Source organism: Chaetura pelagica, unplaced genomic scaffold, assembly GCF_000747805.2.
Source record: "Chaetura pelagica isolate M959 unplaced genomic scaffold, ChaPel_1.0 scaffold105, whole genome shotgun sequence".
NCBI lineage: Eukaryota > Metazoa > Chordata > Aves > Apodiformes > Apodidae > Chaetura > Chaetura pelagica.
Genome location: NW_009953393.1, coordinates 4,500,643 through 4,518,168, shown reverse-complemented (window position 1 = coordinate 4,518,168; position 17,526 = coordinate 4,500,643). Strand labels below are relative to the sequence as shown.

At 39.9% G+C, this 17,526-nt stretch overlaps 2 protein-coding genes across 2 annotated transcripts in view; one reads left to right on the top strand and one right to left on the bottom strand.

Moving 5' to 3' along the window:
* Positions 1–13,723, top strand: part of FRY (furry homolog (Drosophila)) — a 160,203-nt gene extending 146,480 nt beyond the window's left edge. The window contains exons 56-61 of the mRNA XM_009998351.1: positions 864–1,013; positions 1,866–1,964; positions 2,373–2,456; positions 10,904–11,014; positions 11,490–11,680; positions 12,254–13,723. Coding sequence (XP_009996653.1) covers positions 864–1,013; positions 1,866–1,964; positions 2,373–2,456; positions 10,904–11,014; positions 11,490–11,680; positions 12,254–12,512 — 894 coding nt within the window. The 3' untranslated portion in view covers positions 12,513–13,723. The remainder of the gene's footprint in view (positions 1–863; positions 1,014–1,865; positions 1,965–2,372; positions 2,457–10,903; positions 11,015–11,489; positions 11,681–12,253) is intronic.
* A 2,708-nt stretch (positions 13,724–16,431) lies between these two features.
* The window catches only part of ZAR1L (zygote arrest 1-like), a 1,700-nt gene continuing 605 nt past the window's right edge, over positions 16,432–17,526 (bottom strand). Inside the window, exons 2-4 of the mRNA XM_009998377.1 lie at positions 17,203–17,295; positions 16,979–17,053; positions 16,432–16,575 (exon numbers count right to left, since the gene is read on the bottom strand). Of these exons, the coding sequence (XP_009996679.1) occupies positions 16,432–16,575; positions 16,979–17,053; positions 17,203–17,295 (312 nt within the window). The remainder of the gene's footprint in view (positions 16,576–16,978; positions 17,054–17,202; positions 17,296–17,526) is intronic.

The window sequence follows — 17,526 nt, the reverse complement described above, 5'->3', positions numbered from 1 at the left end:
GTAGTGTGGAATGAATCATGTACAAATGTGGCATACTTTTATTTTTTAAAAGATGTTCATGTTATTTCCATCTGCAGCTGGCCTTAGTGAGATATATCTTGGCAGTGAAACCTGCTGTGTATTTATCAATATCATTATTTCAATTCCTGCAAGACTAAAACACTGTTTTTATTTACTACTCACTTTATCTATTAGTCACTGAAAAGAAGGTTTCAGCACTAGAATGTTTCTGCAAGACTAGACTGGTTTAGGACTCAAAACACACACAAAAAATCTGTGAAGAACAATTCCCGGATGCAATGCAGTATTTCTGGAGTCCTCCCGAGCAGCAGAAAAGAAGGTTTACCTTCAGTAAAAACCTTCACTAAGAAGGCTTTTCCCACAAGGAAAAAGAAAAGGTTTTTTTCTGATTTTTCCATGCTGCTGTTTGGCATTAAGGCATCCATTATCTCCTTAGCCACTTGACATGGAATACTAACAAAACAATACCTGGAATGGGCAGAAAAAGTTATGTGCTGATCAACTCCATTCACTCTCTACAGCCAAGTAAAAAAACAACACAAAACTATATGTGGGTAAAAGACTTTATACAGATCAAATCACCTTTACAAGAAAGACCATATTTTGTAGTAGATTATTATTAATATTATTATGAATTCTGTAAGAAGTTTCAGAGCTGCCCAGTTATAATAACTATTATTCAGTATCCTTGAGCAGGCATTCAGGTCTCCACAGGGACATGGTCTGTTTTGCATATGTTATTGTGTGGGGGGAAAGAAAAAAAAGTGTGCTCTTTGTTTACAAAGGAAAGAAGCTTCTTGTATTTGAGTAAAGAATCTGATAAATTGTATTTTCCTTGACAGAATATTCAGAAAAGATTCTGCTTCCTAACCTGCGATGCAGCTAGTTACTTGGGAGACAACCTGCGAGGAATAGGCTCCAAGTTTGTGAGGTCTTCTCAGATGTTAACAACATGTTCAGAATGTCCCACCCTTTTTGTAGATGCAGAAACAGTGAGTATATTCTTTTCAAAAGACACGTGCTGTGTTGCAGGTTGTTACTTTACTGTCTGTTTCACTTTTGGGCAACGCCTGAACAAATATGTCAAAAAGGTACCCACCGCCTATGTGTGATTTTTGAATCTTGTTCTTAAACAAATTTCCATTAATTTTCCATATTATTTTATTAGGTAAGTACTGGCAGATGGGCAATATGATGTGTTGAGCCTGTTTGCCAAAACCCAGTATAAAACAGGTGCTTACTGCACCCAGTTGGCTCCATGAGTGGAAAAGGATAAGCTCTTTTTTACACAGTTCAGCATGAAAAATGGTAATATGTTTAGTGGTTTCGTTTAAGTCAGCTGGGATGTGAGCTGGATGATAAAAATATGTATTGGGGAATGAACGAGGTGGCCCTTCCCATTATTTTCAGTCTGGCCCATGTTTATCTAACAGCATGAGGACAGTGTGGCCTCACACAAAAGTATAGATGTAGGAACTTGCCAAGTGTAATCTTGGGCCCACTCCTGTCACCACAAAAGAGCTGTTCCTTACATCATCAGAGTGCTATGGAAATTAACTAGTTAACCTTTGTGCAGTATTTTATTTTAGGGAACTCCTCTGCAAAGCTGTTAAACACAGAACACAATTTTAATTCCACATTTTCATAGGTGCAACTTCTGCAGTTGAGTTTTCAGTATATTATTATATATATGTGTATTTTTGCATAAATAGAAATATTTGTCAGTATTAGTATCTGTAAATCTGTGTATTCTTTTGCAAGATCTTTCGTATACTTTCTTGTCTGGTAATACTTTTATTATTTTATAGTGACATTTACAAGCTCGTTTGATTTCATTTTTCCAGCTGCTCTCTTGTGGCCTTCTTGAAAAGCTGAAGTTCAGTGTTTTAGAGCTGCAGGAGTACCTGGACACATATAACAACAGGAAAGAAGCAACACTCTCGGTATGCTGGGTCATGTTATGTTCTTGGTTTTGTACGTGTGTGTACTTATGTCAGGAGACTGCAGATACACTGAGATCTGTTTAAGCTAATGCTCAGTAGAAAAACATTTCAGGTACTGGATTCATTAAATGTTTCTTCCTGAACATATGAACCAGAACTCAAAAAATAGCTATTGTAATTTTAGAAACACTGGCATCTTTAATAGATTCCTGGTCTCTCCTTTCCCTTATTCAATAAGTATTCAATTTTCTTGGTTTATGCAATGCAAATAATAAAAGAAATAGAATAGAATACTAGAAATCAAGACAACACTTTTAAAATTACAGTAAAACAAAATACTACTTATCTTTCTTCAAATCAAACTAAAAGCCTTGTTCATATATTCTTGTAATTTCTCTCGGAAAACAGTGGCTTGCAAACTGCAAAGCAACATTTGCTGGGGGTTCACGAGATGGAGTTATTACCTGCCAGCCAGGGGACTCAGAAGAGAAGGTAATGAAGGAGCAGTTTTATTTCTCCCCTGTAAAGTGACGTGTGTGATACATCTTGTCCCTGGACACACAAGAGCCTGCTTGTACTTCCTTCTTGTCTCTCTGCTGGGTTTAAGCAGAATCCAGTTGCCTCAGTCTCGGCCACAGGAAATGGGAAGTATTCGAAGGCAGCACTTCTGCCTCCCTAGTCTATACGAGGAAGCAGAGCTAACCCTGCTTGGGTTGTCTGTGCTCTCTCTTTCAGAAAGATGTTGCAGCAGCAGTTTCCCTCAGCGCAGTGTCTCTGAAAATCACTCCTGGTGTGCTGTGCTACCACATTACACCCATTTTATCTGTAGCTGCTACAACTTCAGTCTGCCCAACAGCAAGGCTTGTCTGGCTGAAACACACTTGGATTAGTAGTTAAGAAATAGTAACTGTAAAATGGCCAGTGAATTAATCTATTCTTAGATAAGTATTTATAGCTAAAGCAAAATATCTCTTTATCACTTTTGATCAAAAGTTTTAGATGCACATGTGCAGATGTATCTATACAGAAATATATATACATATTTAGTATGCTGATTCCAGCTAAGAAATCAGTCTTTTCAGAAATCAGCATGATCAGCAGGCATTCCTATTATTTAATACACTAAGTATAGGAAACTGTTAGTATCTTAGTGGTGTAGAATGAGTTGAAAGGTGTTATTTTGTGGGGTTTTTGCCTTTGGAAGGAAAAATGGAGGAATGGGAAGAAGAGAGGGCTGGAGAAAATAGCCAAAATCAGGAAGCAGCAACAGCATGTAGAAAAAAGTGAAATCTCTTTTCATGTATTTAAACTTCTAAAATATTATTACCTTTCAGAACATACAGTTGCCTGTTGTAATATTTTTTTTTTTCAAATACCTGGTTTTTCTCTTACGTGGGTTTCAGATTTTTTGTCTTCTCCCCCCCACTCACTTTGTTTTATTCTGTTTTTATCTTAACCTCTCTTCCCCGCCTCTATGTATTTGTCTTCTTGTCTTTGAGGTCCCTTGATTTTTCCTTTTTTATGCCATTTCCCAAGAATTCCAAATCCTTGCCACCCCTTGCATTTTGGCTTCCTTGACCTTATTAGCAAATATAATTTGCTAATAAATCCTCTGGCTGCAGTCACAGGCAGTGGGAAAACTGTTCCATCTACCCCTGCCTGGCATTGGCACCAGCAAAAGTTACACACACTTTCCAATGCCTTTAAAGAAGATACTGTCTCTTCTGTAATTGTAATGGTGTACAGGGAAGTTACAAGTGAGCTATTCTGAAATTTTAAAGAGAGACAGGGACACATGCTACAACTTCTCTGGCAAGTAGATCAGGAGAGTAAGACAGAGTATAGGTAGGGAGGCATAGCTATTGGAATGTGCATAGGCTTTCTCTTCTCACTAATGCACAACACCCTGAACAGTGACTTCAGACTGTAGGGTGACATATCTTACTGTGCACAGCTTGTCCTTTTCATCTCTCTTTTGGAATGGATGGAGGGGCACACATCTTGCTGATCATCTACTTAGTTTCTTTTTCGAAACACAGAGGAGAAAGAATGCTGAGGGGAAGGAATAAACTGGACTGAGCTCAAATAGCTGGCCTAAATGCATCTAGAAGTTAATATATGTCATGTTCCACTTGTGAGGTCTTTTTTTAACTAGGCATTCTCTGTTTCAGAATTAAATGTGTGTTTTGTGAAGCCAGGGTTAGTATTCTTCCTGCTTATCAGAAAGATTGAAAAGAAGGGGTTTTCCCTCCTGCGGGAATTCCTGGTTTCTCCCCAGCATTGTTCCTTCAGGCTGAAATGCATTATTCCTTGGAAGTCAACAGGATGGTAGGTCTTTGATCAATAGCCATATTGCATTTCTTCCCCTTCTCAATCACCTGTGAGTTGAAGCAGCTCTTCACAAAGGAACATTATTTTTATTCAACAAAAATTTAATGAGAAGAAGAGTTGGGGAAATCTGAGGAAATGTGATTAGGAAAGGGCAAGGAAAAATTACTCCTCGACTGGCAAGTCTTTGTTTTCTTATCTTTCATCTGCTCTTCTCCCTCAACCTAAAAGGCTAAGGTATCTAATAATTGTGGGGAAAATGAGAAATCTGTGTTATAGTGGTAGTCACAAGGGAACCTGCCTAAACCTGCCTTTTGAACTCCTTGAAGGTTAGACTAGATCATGAAAACCTGCTGCAAACTTCTGGCATTAAAATGTTGCTTAGCTAAGGACAAAACCAGGCTACGTCTGGGAAGTTCAGAAATAATTGTAATCTGCTCTACAGAAGGCAGAAATATTAGATTCTTGGAACTCCCCACCTGGTAAAAAGTTTGAGGTGAAAATAGTCCCCTCTACACACAGGAAAGACTTAAGACCAAATTACACGTCAGCACAAGCGGTTGCATCACAAGTGCCCGCGCATGCTGGTAACTCATTTGGCACTGATGTCTCTAATCAGATGTTTTTCCAAAATAATTTCACATGATTTGTTACTGTTACTGAAAATAGGCAAAGTCAAAAATTACTTAGTCTGACATTGAAGAAGCTTGAAAAATAGTCTAGGTCAGCTGCTAGAGCTAGCAGCTTTTCTGAAATTGGTTAAAAGCTTCATGTCCCAGAATGTCTTTCTCCCCTTATTCCTGCAACAGATTGTATGACTTGGATGTGCCTGTGATTTCTATGTTTTGGTGCTACATTGAGCAACAGAGTCTCAAGGACATAGGAGTCAATTTATAGACAAAAGACAACTGCACATACTACTGTGCTGACCAGGTGTAACAGTCTTAGATGAGTACAGCTGCCAGTCCGCTCTTCAACCATACTAAACAGAAATTTTTTAAATCTAGTCAAAGATTGGGGTTTTTTGCTTTTTTTTTTTTTTTCTGGAAGAGAGAGATCCCATATGTACTGTCACTTAGCACTGCTAATTCAAATAAGTATTTATCTCCTCATGAGACATTCACTTTACTCTGTAGGTCCAAAGTCAGTATACACCTTTCTTAAACCTTGCTCATCCCAAAGCTCACCACAAGCTAATGGATGTAGCTTTGAAAACTCAAACTGTTTACGGATGTTTAAAACATGCCACACTCCATTAAAAGATGCTCAAAAAATCAGAATCTACCTGTTGCTATGAGATTCCCTGTGGCTAAAGGCTCTATTACTGTGGGCCTCCAATAAAACTGGGGGTGTACCTCTTGGAACCATAGTAATCTGGAGTTGAGCTGAGTATGGTGCCATTCAGCCAGTCCTGGACAGGCTAGAGAGTTGGGTAGAGAATGAAGGGCAAGTGTAGGGTCCTGAACCCAGGGAGGAATAACTCCATTCACCAGTACAGGTTAGGGGTAGACCTGCTGGAAGGCAGCTGTATGGAGAAGGACCTGTGAGTCCTGGTGCACACAAGTTAACTGTGAGCCAGCAATGTGCCCTTGTCTGCTAAAAGTACAGAACAGTAATTCTGTCTCAACAAAAACCTAAGTCAAAGTGTTACTGTTGAGGGCTTTCCTTAAGATGTAGCATTTACTAGCTGTGCAAAGGACTCTGGAAGTGATCCAAAGAATCTAAATATTCTATATTTTCAGCTGCCAGAAACAGTAATTAATTAACTGATTGATTGTGTAGTGTCTCTCAACTAATCTAAAACAACACTACCCTTGCTGTAGGAATTAAACTAGAAATTGAGAAGCGTGAAGGCTAGTATTGTTCCACCTGAGCCCTTCCTGCAGGGGACTGAAAGAAATGTCTTGTAATCCAATCGTTAGTGTATTTTCACCTTCCAAGGAATATTTCATTTTATACTGAAAGAGGCAGGAAGATAAATTACAATCTTGAAACTGTAGAGCAATGTGGACTTGAGCATCAGTAGTTTAGGGGGATTTTGTATCCAGTCTTTTCTTTCATTGTAGAAGAAGGGTTTTTCACGTAATGCAAAACCTCTTTCCCACCCTCTTTTTTATCTTGCCCTGGTTTTGGAATCATACAGAAAAGACAGTATCTTCTGGAAAGAAATACTATGGAATTCACTTACTTGCTGCTCCCTCTGCTTCTTTAAAGTAAATTCCATGGGAACTTAGAAATTTTAAATGAATTCCACCATTTTAGAAAGTCCAAATGAAACTTGGTGACATGCTAAACTTGAGAGCTTAAGCCAGAGACAAGATTGGAAGAACAGAAGCCAGCACACCTGTGAATTTACTAGAGCACAGTGATCTGTCTGCTCTTGTCCTTGTTTTGAATCTAGCTTTACAAAGCTTAATTTATGTGAACTGCATGGAAGCCAAGATAGAAAAGGGGTTTTTTTAAGAGTACTAAATAGAAGAAGAAAACTATTCAAAGAGTGCAGAAAGCATAAAATTAAACATCCCAAGAGCTTAAAGCTTAGTTTGTCATGGTTTTATAGCAGAGTAATGCAGGCTTTGGGACAAGAGTTTTCATATGTTTTTTAATAGTGAGGTCCAGACTGAAACACTTTGTTCAGCTACACCACTTTAGCATTATTTCGCATTACTGTTTTGCTGCATTTGTATTGATGAGAAGGTAAATACTTTGAGTAGGAATTCCAGATGTCTTTTAACACTACGCATATGCACTGACATCAGGCTGTAACTGAGCAGATGTCATTGTGTTTTAGATGCACAGAGTCATCGCGTAAATGCTGTAATTAACAATGTCCTGAGAATGTAATATACGTATAAAGAAAACTGCACTGGAAGTTCCCAGAGTGCAAATTCTCCTCTTGGCAAATAAAAGAGGAACGATTTTTCAGGGGAGAAGTTAGTCCCCTAATCTTTGAAATGCTAATGCAGCTCAATTAGAAGCTTTATTGCTCTTGCAACAGGACTTCCACTGATATTTTACTAGCTCTAGAATTATGAGGCAGCAAATCATTACTGGTGAGAGGAAGGAACAGGAAGCTGTCTGAACTTGTGGCACTGCCATGTAGTGAAACTGAACCAGCATTTTCCATGGACTTTTTGGTTATGATAGTCATAACTTCAAAAATTATATACAGAATTTTTCCATTGTAACAGGCCAAGTTACAGTGTGACTGCTGTGACCCAGCAGTCACAAAGCTTCTCCTGGAAATTTCATTACATCCATTAAATAAAAAAATCGGATTATTTATGAACAACAAAATATTTACAAATAACAAAGTTCAGCTCTGTCCATCACTTGAAAACCCTGACTAATTTTGTGAGTCCTTTCCAATATGAGCCCTATTAAATAACAAAGAAAGGAAATTTGAATTTCTCCTGGAAATTTCATTACATCCATTAAATTAAAAAAAAAAAGTATTTCTAGAGTTTTTTAACACAATTACACTGTAAGTTCCTGAACTACTGAGTGGGATAAATCAAAACTAATAAATCTGAAGGTCTAACTGAGGATATTTAGATTGTAATCTACCATTAGAATTAAAGCTTGATTTTATCAAGAATGCTGTGCATGTTGTATGTGATATTTCCAACCAGTTATCAGGTTGAGGCAAGCATTGCTAATACTGCTGACAAGTTATGCTATTAAAGATGGGCTGTGCTTCCTTTTGCATGCGTTACACTGACACTGTACTTTCTTTCCTTTCCTTTTCTCCTGTGCCATGCTTGCTGTGTAGCAAATGGAATCTCTTGCAGTAAGTTGAAGTTCTTTCATATTCTCTGTCCATCTGTAGATGGACTAATACTCCCCAATTTTACTGGTTTACTTCTAAGCATGTTTTCCCTTTTCATTATAATTTTCCTGTAGAAGATGTGGTTCTACATGCAGTGACTAAAATAATGTACTAAGGTGTGTTTTGTGAAATCTAAAAATACTGTGCCAAAATTCTAACACCCATCAGATGCTGTTTTAAATGGTCATTTACATAAATTTTAAACAATCAAGACTTTGAATGGATATAATATGCTGGAGGGAAGATCATTTTTGTTATTTGAAAATCTGTAATTTTCAATTTGTCCTCATGAAAAACTACAATTTATAGTTCACAGTTATTTTTCAAATTGTTGTTGATTATATGTTGATGAATGATTTCTAGTAATTATTAAGGAAGGGAAAAAAAATTAGTTGCTTGATATGGTAACTAAACACTGAGTGAGTCAAACTTGAGTCTTCAATATGACCTTAGTTTGTCTTCATTCAGGTTAGCAGCCAGAAGGGTGAAACTGAATTACTGTTCTCCAAGGACTAAAAAAATCATGTGTTACATGCCAAGCTATAATGAAATTATTTTTTTAAATTATGTTATGCAGTGTCCTGGTTTTCAGGTAATTTTCAACTCCCTGAAAACTTGCAGTAGATGTGTGTTTATGCTACGCTGTAGTGTTGCCAGTTCTCCAAAATTCACATAGAGTGAATTTGATCCCTACTGATGAACTAAACAGGACCAGCCAGCAAGTATGTGTCCTGGGGGCTGGTGTTTGGGGTGGACAGTCAGCACCTTCCCTGGCTGGGGCATCAGCTAGCTGAGCTGTGGTTTTAGAGAAGACAAGCCAGAGGCATTTCCAGGAGGTTGTACATAAACAGCCACTCTTTATTTTAGAACAGTTAGCCAGAAGGATGCGAGCTTGGCAGTGCTCCGTGGCCTCAGGTGTATTTAACAGGAAGTGTCCCTCATGCCCTAACTCTTCATTCTCTTGGCCACTGATACATTTTGTCCATGCCCTCAGTTCTGTCCTAGCTGGTCACACAGCCATTACCTCCCATTTTTCCCCACCATGGATCTGCCAGGCCTTCCTTCAGCTCATGTGGGTCTTTGCTATCGTATCAGGTCTGCTGGGATTTCTCCCTTCCATTTTGGGCAGGAGCACTCTGACCCTGCTCACCAGTAACAAACATTAACCATACTGACTCAGATACCAGAAACAGTTTATCCATAACAGCACAGGGCTCAGACCAGGCAAATCTACAGTGCTGAACTCTGCTGCTGTGGCAGATTAACACTGAAGTGTGAGCAGCCCTCTCTGCCTGGCCTTCAGCAGGCTGGCACCCACTCGCTTGGCTCTCTCCCCTTGTTCTCACTCTCCTCCATAAACCTCCTCCAGAAGAACACTACCTCTGCCTGGTTTTTGCAGTGCCCTTGGCCGACTGTTCATAGATGGGTACGTGGTGTCCACCCCTCCCTGACAAATAAAGCTGAAATTTGCCAAAGAACCTCTCTTTAGTTATCAGCCTCTTAGCCTTGTCTATCTGAAACAGAAATTTTGGGAACTGGAATGCTAATGATACAGTTCTAATTTTGGCTTATTAATAAAATGCATGGCACTTAAATATTGACCCATATGTAAATAAACACGTCAGTAAAATCAATGTTTATAATACTTTTAAAGTACTTTTAATTAGTATTTTTGCTGGCATTTGTACAGACCCAATTCAACAAAGAGCTGAAGTAGCTAAGCATGTATAAAGTGCTTTAAGGAAGCAAAGACATTAATAGCTTATTCTTTTCTGCCATGTTTGGCGTGGAATTCTGCTCTAGTTCTTCCAAGCAAATGGAAAGATAACTGAGCCTACCCTTGGTCACCATGTCCATAAGAGAAGACAAATAAAATATGGTTTGAAGTCTGCAAGCCTTTCCTGCCAAAGGGAGGAATTTTCACTTCCTCGGTGGTTTCCAAAAGATTAAATATTCCTCCCTTCCACACCATGATCGAGCTGTGGAACTGTGAGATTCCCTCTCCTGATAGACACATGGATACTAGGACCATGACCATATTAACTTGACTTTGGTGACAGATGTGCCCATTGCATGTTATCTCAATGTGTCTGACACGTTTTGAGTGGTACTGTGCATTACGCTGGAAGAAACAAGTTAATATTCATAGAACAGTATCTTGTTAATCTGGGAGAATAAATTATGGAAGCCGAATGTCCTCTTACACATGAAACTCTGTCCATCTCTTGTATGTTTTTTTAAGATGGTGGAAAAATCCATGAGCTGAGGTTTAAGTTACAGAGCTGGCATATCCTCCTTCCCCAATCCTGCCTGGCTTTATTGCCTCTCTCTTCCTCTTTCCTCAGAGAGGCAGGTAGCAGCTTTGACCCTCTTGAGTAACTACTTCATTGCTTCTCTCTTGGATTTCCATCCTCTCAGAAGAGGCCTCTGGCCATTTCTGAATTTTTGAAGAGTTTTATGTCGTATGCAGCAAAGTCATTTCCCCCATATTCTGCCTCTGCTTTCCAGCTGCAAACTGGAGACAGTGAAGCTAACCTATATGAATTGCTTTGAGACTGATGCTGACGTGCTACATGAGAGCTAGCCATCATCATTTTGATTTTCAATGTCATACATGACTTACTTACGGAAGAAAGAATGTTACTTGTTTTCTGAAATAGTATATGACCATACTTCAGTAAAATGATGTTTTTTGAGAACTGAACTGTGACAATGTGTTTTATTGAAAATTATCCCAACTCACTGATCTTTATTACTTCTCCCCCTATAAATCTTTCCTTAGCAATTGGAACTGTGTCAGAGATTATATAAACTGCATTTCCAGCTGCTGTTGCTTTTTCAGTCCTACTGTAAACTTATTGGACAAGTGCACGAAGTCAGTTCCATGCCAGAGGTATGTAAACTACAAAGTCTTGCACAAAAATATTGCTGTACTCCCATGCTCATATTTTTCTTCCTATGGACTTTGGCCAAAGATGACAGTATTTCACCCTGAACGTAAGTCTGCAGACAAAACCCTTCAATACACCAGCATCTGCATGAAAATATAGTCAAGATACTGTATTTTTCATAATTGGCTGTACTTGCAGAGACTGGGGTCTTTTATACATTGAGTCTTCAAAGGTCATTTCAGTCAGTGGTAACAAACTGGAATGATATATGAAATCTTAACATCACTCACACACTTCAGGGCTCACACTGTGTGAACATCTGCAAGTGATTTATTTTCATTTTAATTGTGTTTAAATGGGATCTTCTCCATAATGTGTACATCCAGTGTTCTAGTAGGAACAACCTTGAAATACCTACTCCCTTTGGTGCCTACAGAGAATGAAAATAACAATCTCTCATCTTTTTCCTTGGAACAGCTATTAAATATGTCGAGAGAACTGAGCGAGCTGAAGAAAAATCTTAAGGATGCTACTGCTGCAATTGCAGCTGAGCCTCTGACGGAATCTGAGCCCACGTTCAATTCTACAGAAGCAGCTATTCAGTCCATGCTGGAGTGTTTGAAAAACAATGAACTTGTTAAAGCTGTCCGACAAATCAGAGAGTGCAGGCAGGTTTTGCTCCATGGCTCATGTTAGCTTTTTGTGTTATTAGAGAAGTATGCATTTATTATCTTCCTAATTTATAGCAAATGTAATGTGCTGAGTCAGCATTGATTTAATGGGTTTCAACAAGGTACATGGAGGCATTGGTTTTACTAACTTTTGCAGGGGTGTATCACGAGTAATGATAGCAAATCAGTAATACATATGCTTGAAACAAGATGTTTAATTACATTGCATGGATAGAAATTACTTCTCTGAGGCTCTTAGGAATCTCTTTGTAGAGCTAATTCCTTACAGGTGTGTGTCCCTGGCATCATTCAGCCTAGTTTCACTTTCACTTATTTGAGTGAGTTTTCTTAAGCTTTTTTTTTTTTTTTTTTAGATTATAGGAATTGTGGTTTTATGTGGTTTCAGTGCCTGGTACCAGAATAACAAATGAGTGGTGTGAAACACTGAGTTGCTTTTGGCTTGTAAGCATGTGCAAGCCAGTTCTCCTTTCAGCAGTCTCTCTCACCTAGTTTCCATCTGTGCTAATAAACCCACAATGATATGAACATTCTTTTCCTGTTTCTGTGCAGGATTTTGTGGCCCAATGATATCTTTGGAAGTAGCTCTGACGATGAAGTCCAGACACTACTGAACATTTACTTCCGGCACCAAACCTTGGGTCAGACAGGCACCTATGCACTGGTGGGCTCCAACCAGAGCCTGACTGAAATCTGTACCAAATTAATGGAGCTGAACATAGAAATCCGCGACATGATTCGCAGAGCTCAGAGTTACCGGGTCATCAATACTTTTCTTCCAGACTCCAGCGTTTCTGGCACAAGTCTCTGACAGGACCCTCCTGTCCTCTCTCAAGCCAGGAGTGCTGCCCTGTTGGAGTGAGGTGGCTCAATGTCTTCTCAGCCTTACAAAGGTTTGGTCAAACTGTACCCACTCTTGTTACATTTAGGATTTCTTCTAAAAAGATATGGGCTGAACTTCAAATGTGTAGCAATACTTTAAGGACAAAGGTAGCATAGAGCATCTGGGACAACATCCTTTGTTCTCTGTTGCACAGCAACCAGTTAGCATTTCACTGAGCAACTGCAACTCACTACTGAAGAAGTGACTTCCATTGCATACCAAAGCCTACTACACTGAACAATACTTGCTTTAGAGCAAATTAATTTTAGGTTGGCAAAAGTGCAATGTTTCCTTCACAAAATAATATTTTTTTGTTAAAAAAAAAAAACACAACAAAACAAACTTGTACATTTTTTCCTTTTTTCTCTTATTTGGTTGAGTGGAAAGATGGGCAGAATGAAGCTGGCCACAGAAGCTTGCAAACTGGTTGGTCAAAAGCTGAGAGCCTGTGTATATGAAACATATTGTAAATGGACTACAGTTTAATATACACTGTAATTTGAAGATGATTACTGTATCTTAAAACAACGAGCTGCTATGAAGTACATTTCCTAATGTTACTAGGCTACTGTCTCTGAAGGTACTGGATCATATTGCAGAGGTCTGTTCTTAGGCCCCCAAGCCTCATGAATGGTCTTGGTAGATTATTTTCTTTTTTTGGTTTGTTTTTTTTAAAGGACCTTGGCTGCTTTTTACTAGAGGGTTGCTTTTATGAATATATTTATACTATTAAAGGATGGTTGATCTAATTTAACTTGCCATTTTGTAGGAGAAAGTCCCATCACAGAGTCAAATCTTTTGAACTGTTATGCATGCATATTTTTATTTAATATAAATTTTGAGTATAAAAAGTTAAAATATTAACGTGAAATGCAAGTTCTCATGTTAAGTTTCTTTAAAGAGATGTCTTATTTTATTTGTAATGTATATATAAAAGTCATACCTAAAAGGTTTTTTTCTTACATTTAACTTCTGTCCAGTGTTAAATGTATGCATGTAAATCTGTTGCACATCTGAGACACTTTTATTCTGGAAACTATGTAACTTATTCACTACTGTTTTTGTGAAGTAACTTCGGTTGATATTTGGATCAGTACATCCACTTAACTAAAATATAAAAGTTATATATAATCACAACAGAGTTTGTGCATGTTGTGAAGACTGTGTTCTTGTCTGGACCTATACTGTTGTGGACAGTATCCATGACCAGCAGCCCCCCAAAGACAGCTCTTTCATCGTTTATGATGAAAATGTTCATTACACTATAAGAATCCAGTGAGAAATGTAACGGTTCCTTAGTCTGTAGTTACAGCTCAACCAGGAAGAGAACATTGACTGAAAGTTTCATAACTGAAAAAAATCCTTCAGCTGAAGGTTTGTTTCTGTTAAAAACATCAGCAATGGTCCTGTTCCTGCACTGGGTTTCAGTCAAGTTTTTTTCCTCATGCTGAAGGTAAAAGAAAAGCTGTCCAGCCTGCCATGTTAGCCTCAGCTCTGGGATCCAGTAAAGCCCCCTTCCCTTCACCACTTTTTCATTTGCAAAATGCTCACACAATTTTACATGGATCTTGAAAAAATACTCATATTGATGCATAAAAGGGGTTCAATCAACATCTTTTACAGGTTTTTGGATTTTGCAGTTCACAGGGCTCTGCAGTGCAGTTATTGCAGGACAAAACAGATGCAAGGCAAATTGCACAGCTCTGAGTAAAATAAGCCACAATGGTTAGAGAAGTCTTCCTGTTTCAGTTAGGTATTTTACTTTGAAAAGCTATTCAGATCTGTAATTGGGACTGTCTGCAAAAAATGTTAGTGGTTGGTGAAAGTTGAGAACTGCTCTATCTACTAATGGATATTTTACAGATCACAGAATCTCAGGAAAACTCCAGTTGGAAGGGACCCAAGGAGGTAGTCTAGTCCAACCCCCACTTTGAAGCAGGGTCAGCCATGAGATCAGATCAGGTTATTCAGGCTTTCATCCAGTTGGGTCTTGAAAACTTTCAAGGATGGAGAGAGTGCACAGCCTCCCTGGACAACCTGTTCTGCTTGACTGCTCTCATGTTGGAAAAGCTTTTTCTTTATCCAGTCTGATTTTATCCAGTCCAATCTATCTTGTTTTATCTTCTGCATGTTGTTACTTATCTCCCCACCATGAACCTCACTGAAGGGCCTGACTCCATTGCTCCTCAGTAACCATAACCTGGCAGGCTGCTCTTTGGCCCCCCTGAAGTCTTTACTTCTTCAGACCAAGTAAGCCCAGTTCCTTCAGTGTCTCCTCACAGAGCAAGTGCTTCAGCCCTGTGAACAGATTGGTGTCCTCAGCTGAACTCCTTATAGTTGATAAACATCTTTCTCATATAGAGCCCAAAACTGGACACAGTCATCTAGATGTGGTCTAGTGAGTGCTGAGTAAAGGGGGACAATTGCTTCCTCTGTTCTGCTGGCTCGGTTTCTGTTCACGCAGCCCAGGATGTTCTTGCTGCCAGGGCCCAACTGCTGGCTCCACTCCCAGCTCACTGCCAACCAAAGCCCAAGGGCACTTCCTGATGAGCTGCCCCATCCCAGCCAGGCAGCCCCTTGTTACTGCAAAGGGTTCTTCCCATCTCTCCAGGGGTAGGAATTTCCTCTTGTCCCAGCTGAGTATCACAAGGCTCCTGTTGGCCCATTCCCTCCTATCAGCTGAGATCCTTCCAAATGGCAGCACTGCTCTCAGCTGTATTAGCTGATCCCTCCAGTTTGGTGGCACTTGCAAACTAGACAAGCACAATCTATTGCCTCTTCCAGGGCACTGGTAGAGGCATTGAACAGGACAGGTCCCAGGACAGACCAGCAGCTGTATACCACATTACTGTCCTACAGGTAGAGAGCCCAAGTTGCCTTGAGCAACTTAACTGGTCCTCTATCAAGTAGAAAAACCTCCAGAAGTTCCTTCCACCCTTAAGTATTCTAGAATTCTTGCCAGATACAACAAAACCCATGATGCAACCATGTAGCTTGCTGGGCATAATTTTTAAGCTTCAGGTAGAGTACAAATCACTGTATTCCCAACAAAGCCTCCCTGTAGTCCTAAAACAACATGAACTTCAGTAATAACATACCATGTTTCAACACCACCAGGACTTTCATCAGGATGCCCTTGCCTGCATTTTGTCTCCATGGAAGCACATGCAGTTAATCCTTTCAGTTATATTTAAGCCACCTACCCTGGAGATATCTTACATGACTGGAAAGCCACTGAAGCGTAAGCCTTTATTTGAATCAGGGGCACACAGATTTGGTCCAATTCTTTTGGGACGCAATTGAAGTCTAGATAATTTATTACACTCCTTCACCAGTACCCCAGCTCAAAAAGTTATTCCCTTCTTCACCTGGAGAACATTTGACACTTCCCTCATATCTTACAGTCTTTGATTATCAGACTGCTGTGATGTTTTTATACATTTGACAGAGGCAGTGGGAAGAGACACTTGCAGAGAAGATGCATTTACCCCAGACTTCATGCTCCAGAACACCTGTATCTTCAACATTAGTTGAGTTTAAGTGACTGAAGGAAAAGTTTGCTATCACAGTTTTAATCTCAGCATTCCCTAGAGGCAGACTAAAAATACATCTCTAGTAAACAGTACATACCATTTCCTTCTAGATACACTTTTCTCTTTCATTCCATCAAGATGAAACCAAAACTTGTCCTTATGTTTATTAACATCATACATACAATGAAGTTACATGCTTTATAAATAATACAAAAGTCTTTATCCATTATCCAATGCCAGGTCAAAAGCCTAAAGTCAGAACATTGCAAGAGACTGACAAAGTGCAAAGAGCAGAACAGGAGAGGGCACACAGATCAGACAATGTATTTGAAGCTGTAAGTGTTGTCACAGGACAGCTTCTTGCCTTTGCAGCGGCCACAAAGCTCCTGGCGATGAGGCCTCTTGAGATCAATGTGTCTTTTCTTCTGAGGGCAGGAACAACGAGTTTTTGAACAGGTCTTAAGAAAAAAGGCATTGTATTAGTAGCAGATCAAAGGTGCCTATTTCATGTTAGACTGACATTTAATTCTCCTTAATCATAGCAACCCATTTGGGTGATACCTTAAAATCACTTTTGTGGTCAAAATCCTGTGGAATTAAGCTGGAAGAGCCTTCTCACCTAGAAGCACAGAACTCTGTCTAGCATGTATTTAGGCATAAGGCTGTATGAACAGAAAGCTGTCTGTGTGTGCCACCTGCAGGAGAAGGGAGACCTATCCCCTTACACCCTTCCCAAATAACATTCCCTAGTACTTTGATAGGGAAGCAAGTTCTCTTTCAGGCAGTCAGTCGAATTCAGCAACTGTAGGGTGTTAGAGTATATGACAAACTCTGGCAGTGTAACCGGGATCTGTAACTTACCTGGCACTGGATTGCTTCCACTCGATAGGGATTGAAGCCCTTCTGGCATTTGCGACAGAGCTGCTTGAAGTACACCTGAAAAAAAAAGCAAGTTCTCAGTTACTACAGAGGCTTACTCAGTGTGTTCAGTACAGGTACCAAAATCTGTGTCAAAACATCTGACCCGTCACAGAGTCGGTGCCACTCTCGGAAGTTTCAGAAGCAAGAAACTGCTTGAGAACTACCTTGTTGCTTCCAGAGATGCACCACACGTAAGCGCTCTCCCATCGGGTCTTGCAGTCTTTGCAGTGGAAGTAGCCGTACTTCTGCTCCAAAAACTGCGGAGAAAGGGCTCAGTGAGCAGCGCCCAGCCCCGCCACAGCACCCGCCCAGCCCAGCCCCCTCCTCACGCCCACTATTCCCACAGGCAGGAGGCTCCGAGGGAGCCAGGGCCCTCGGGACACTGACCTGCGGCCCGGCCGGGGAGCACCGCTGTGTGTTTTGCCGCTCAAGAGGAGATTCCCCCGGCCGGGCTCACGGTCCCCAGGCCACCCCTGCCCAGCGGTGTC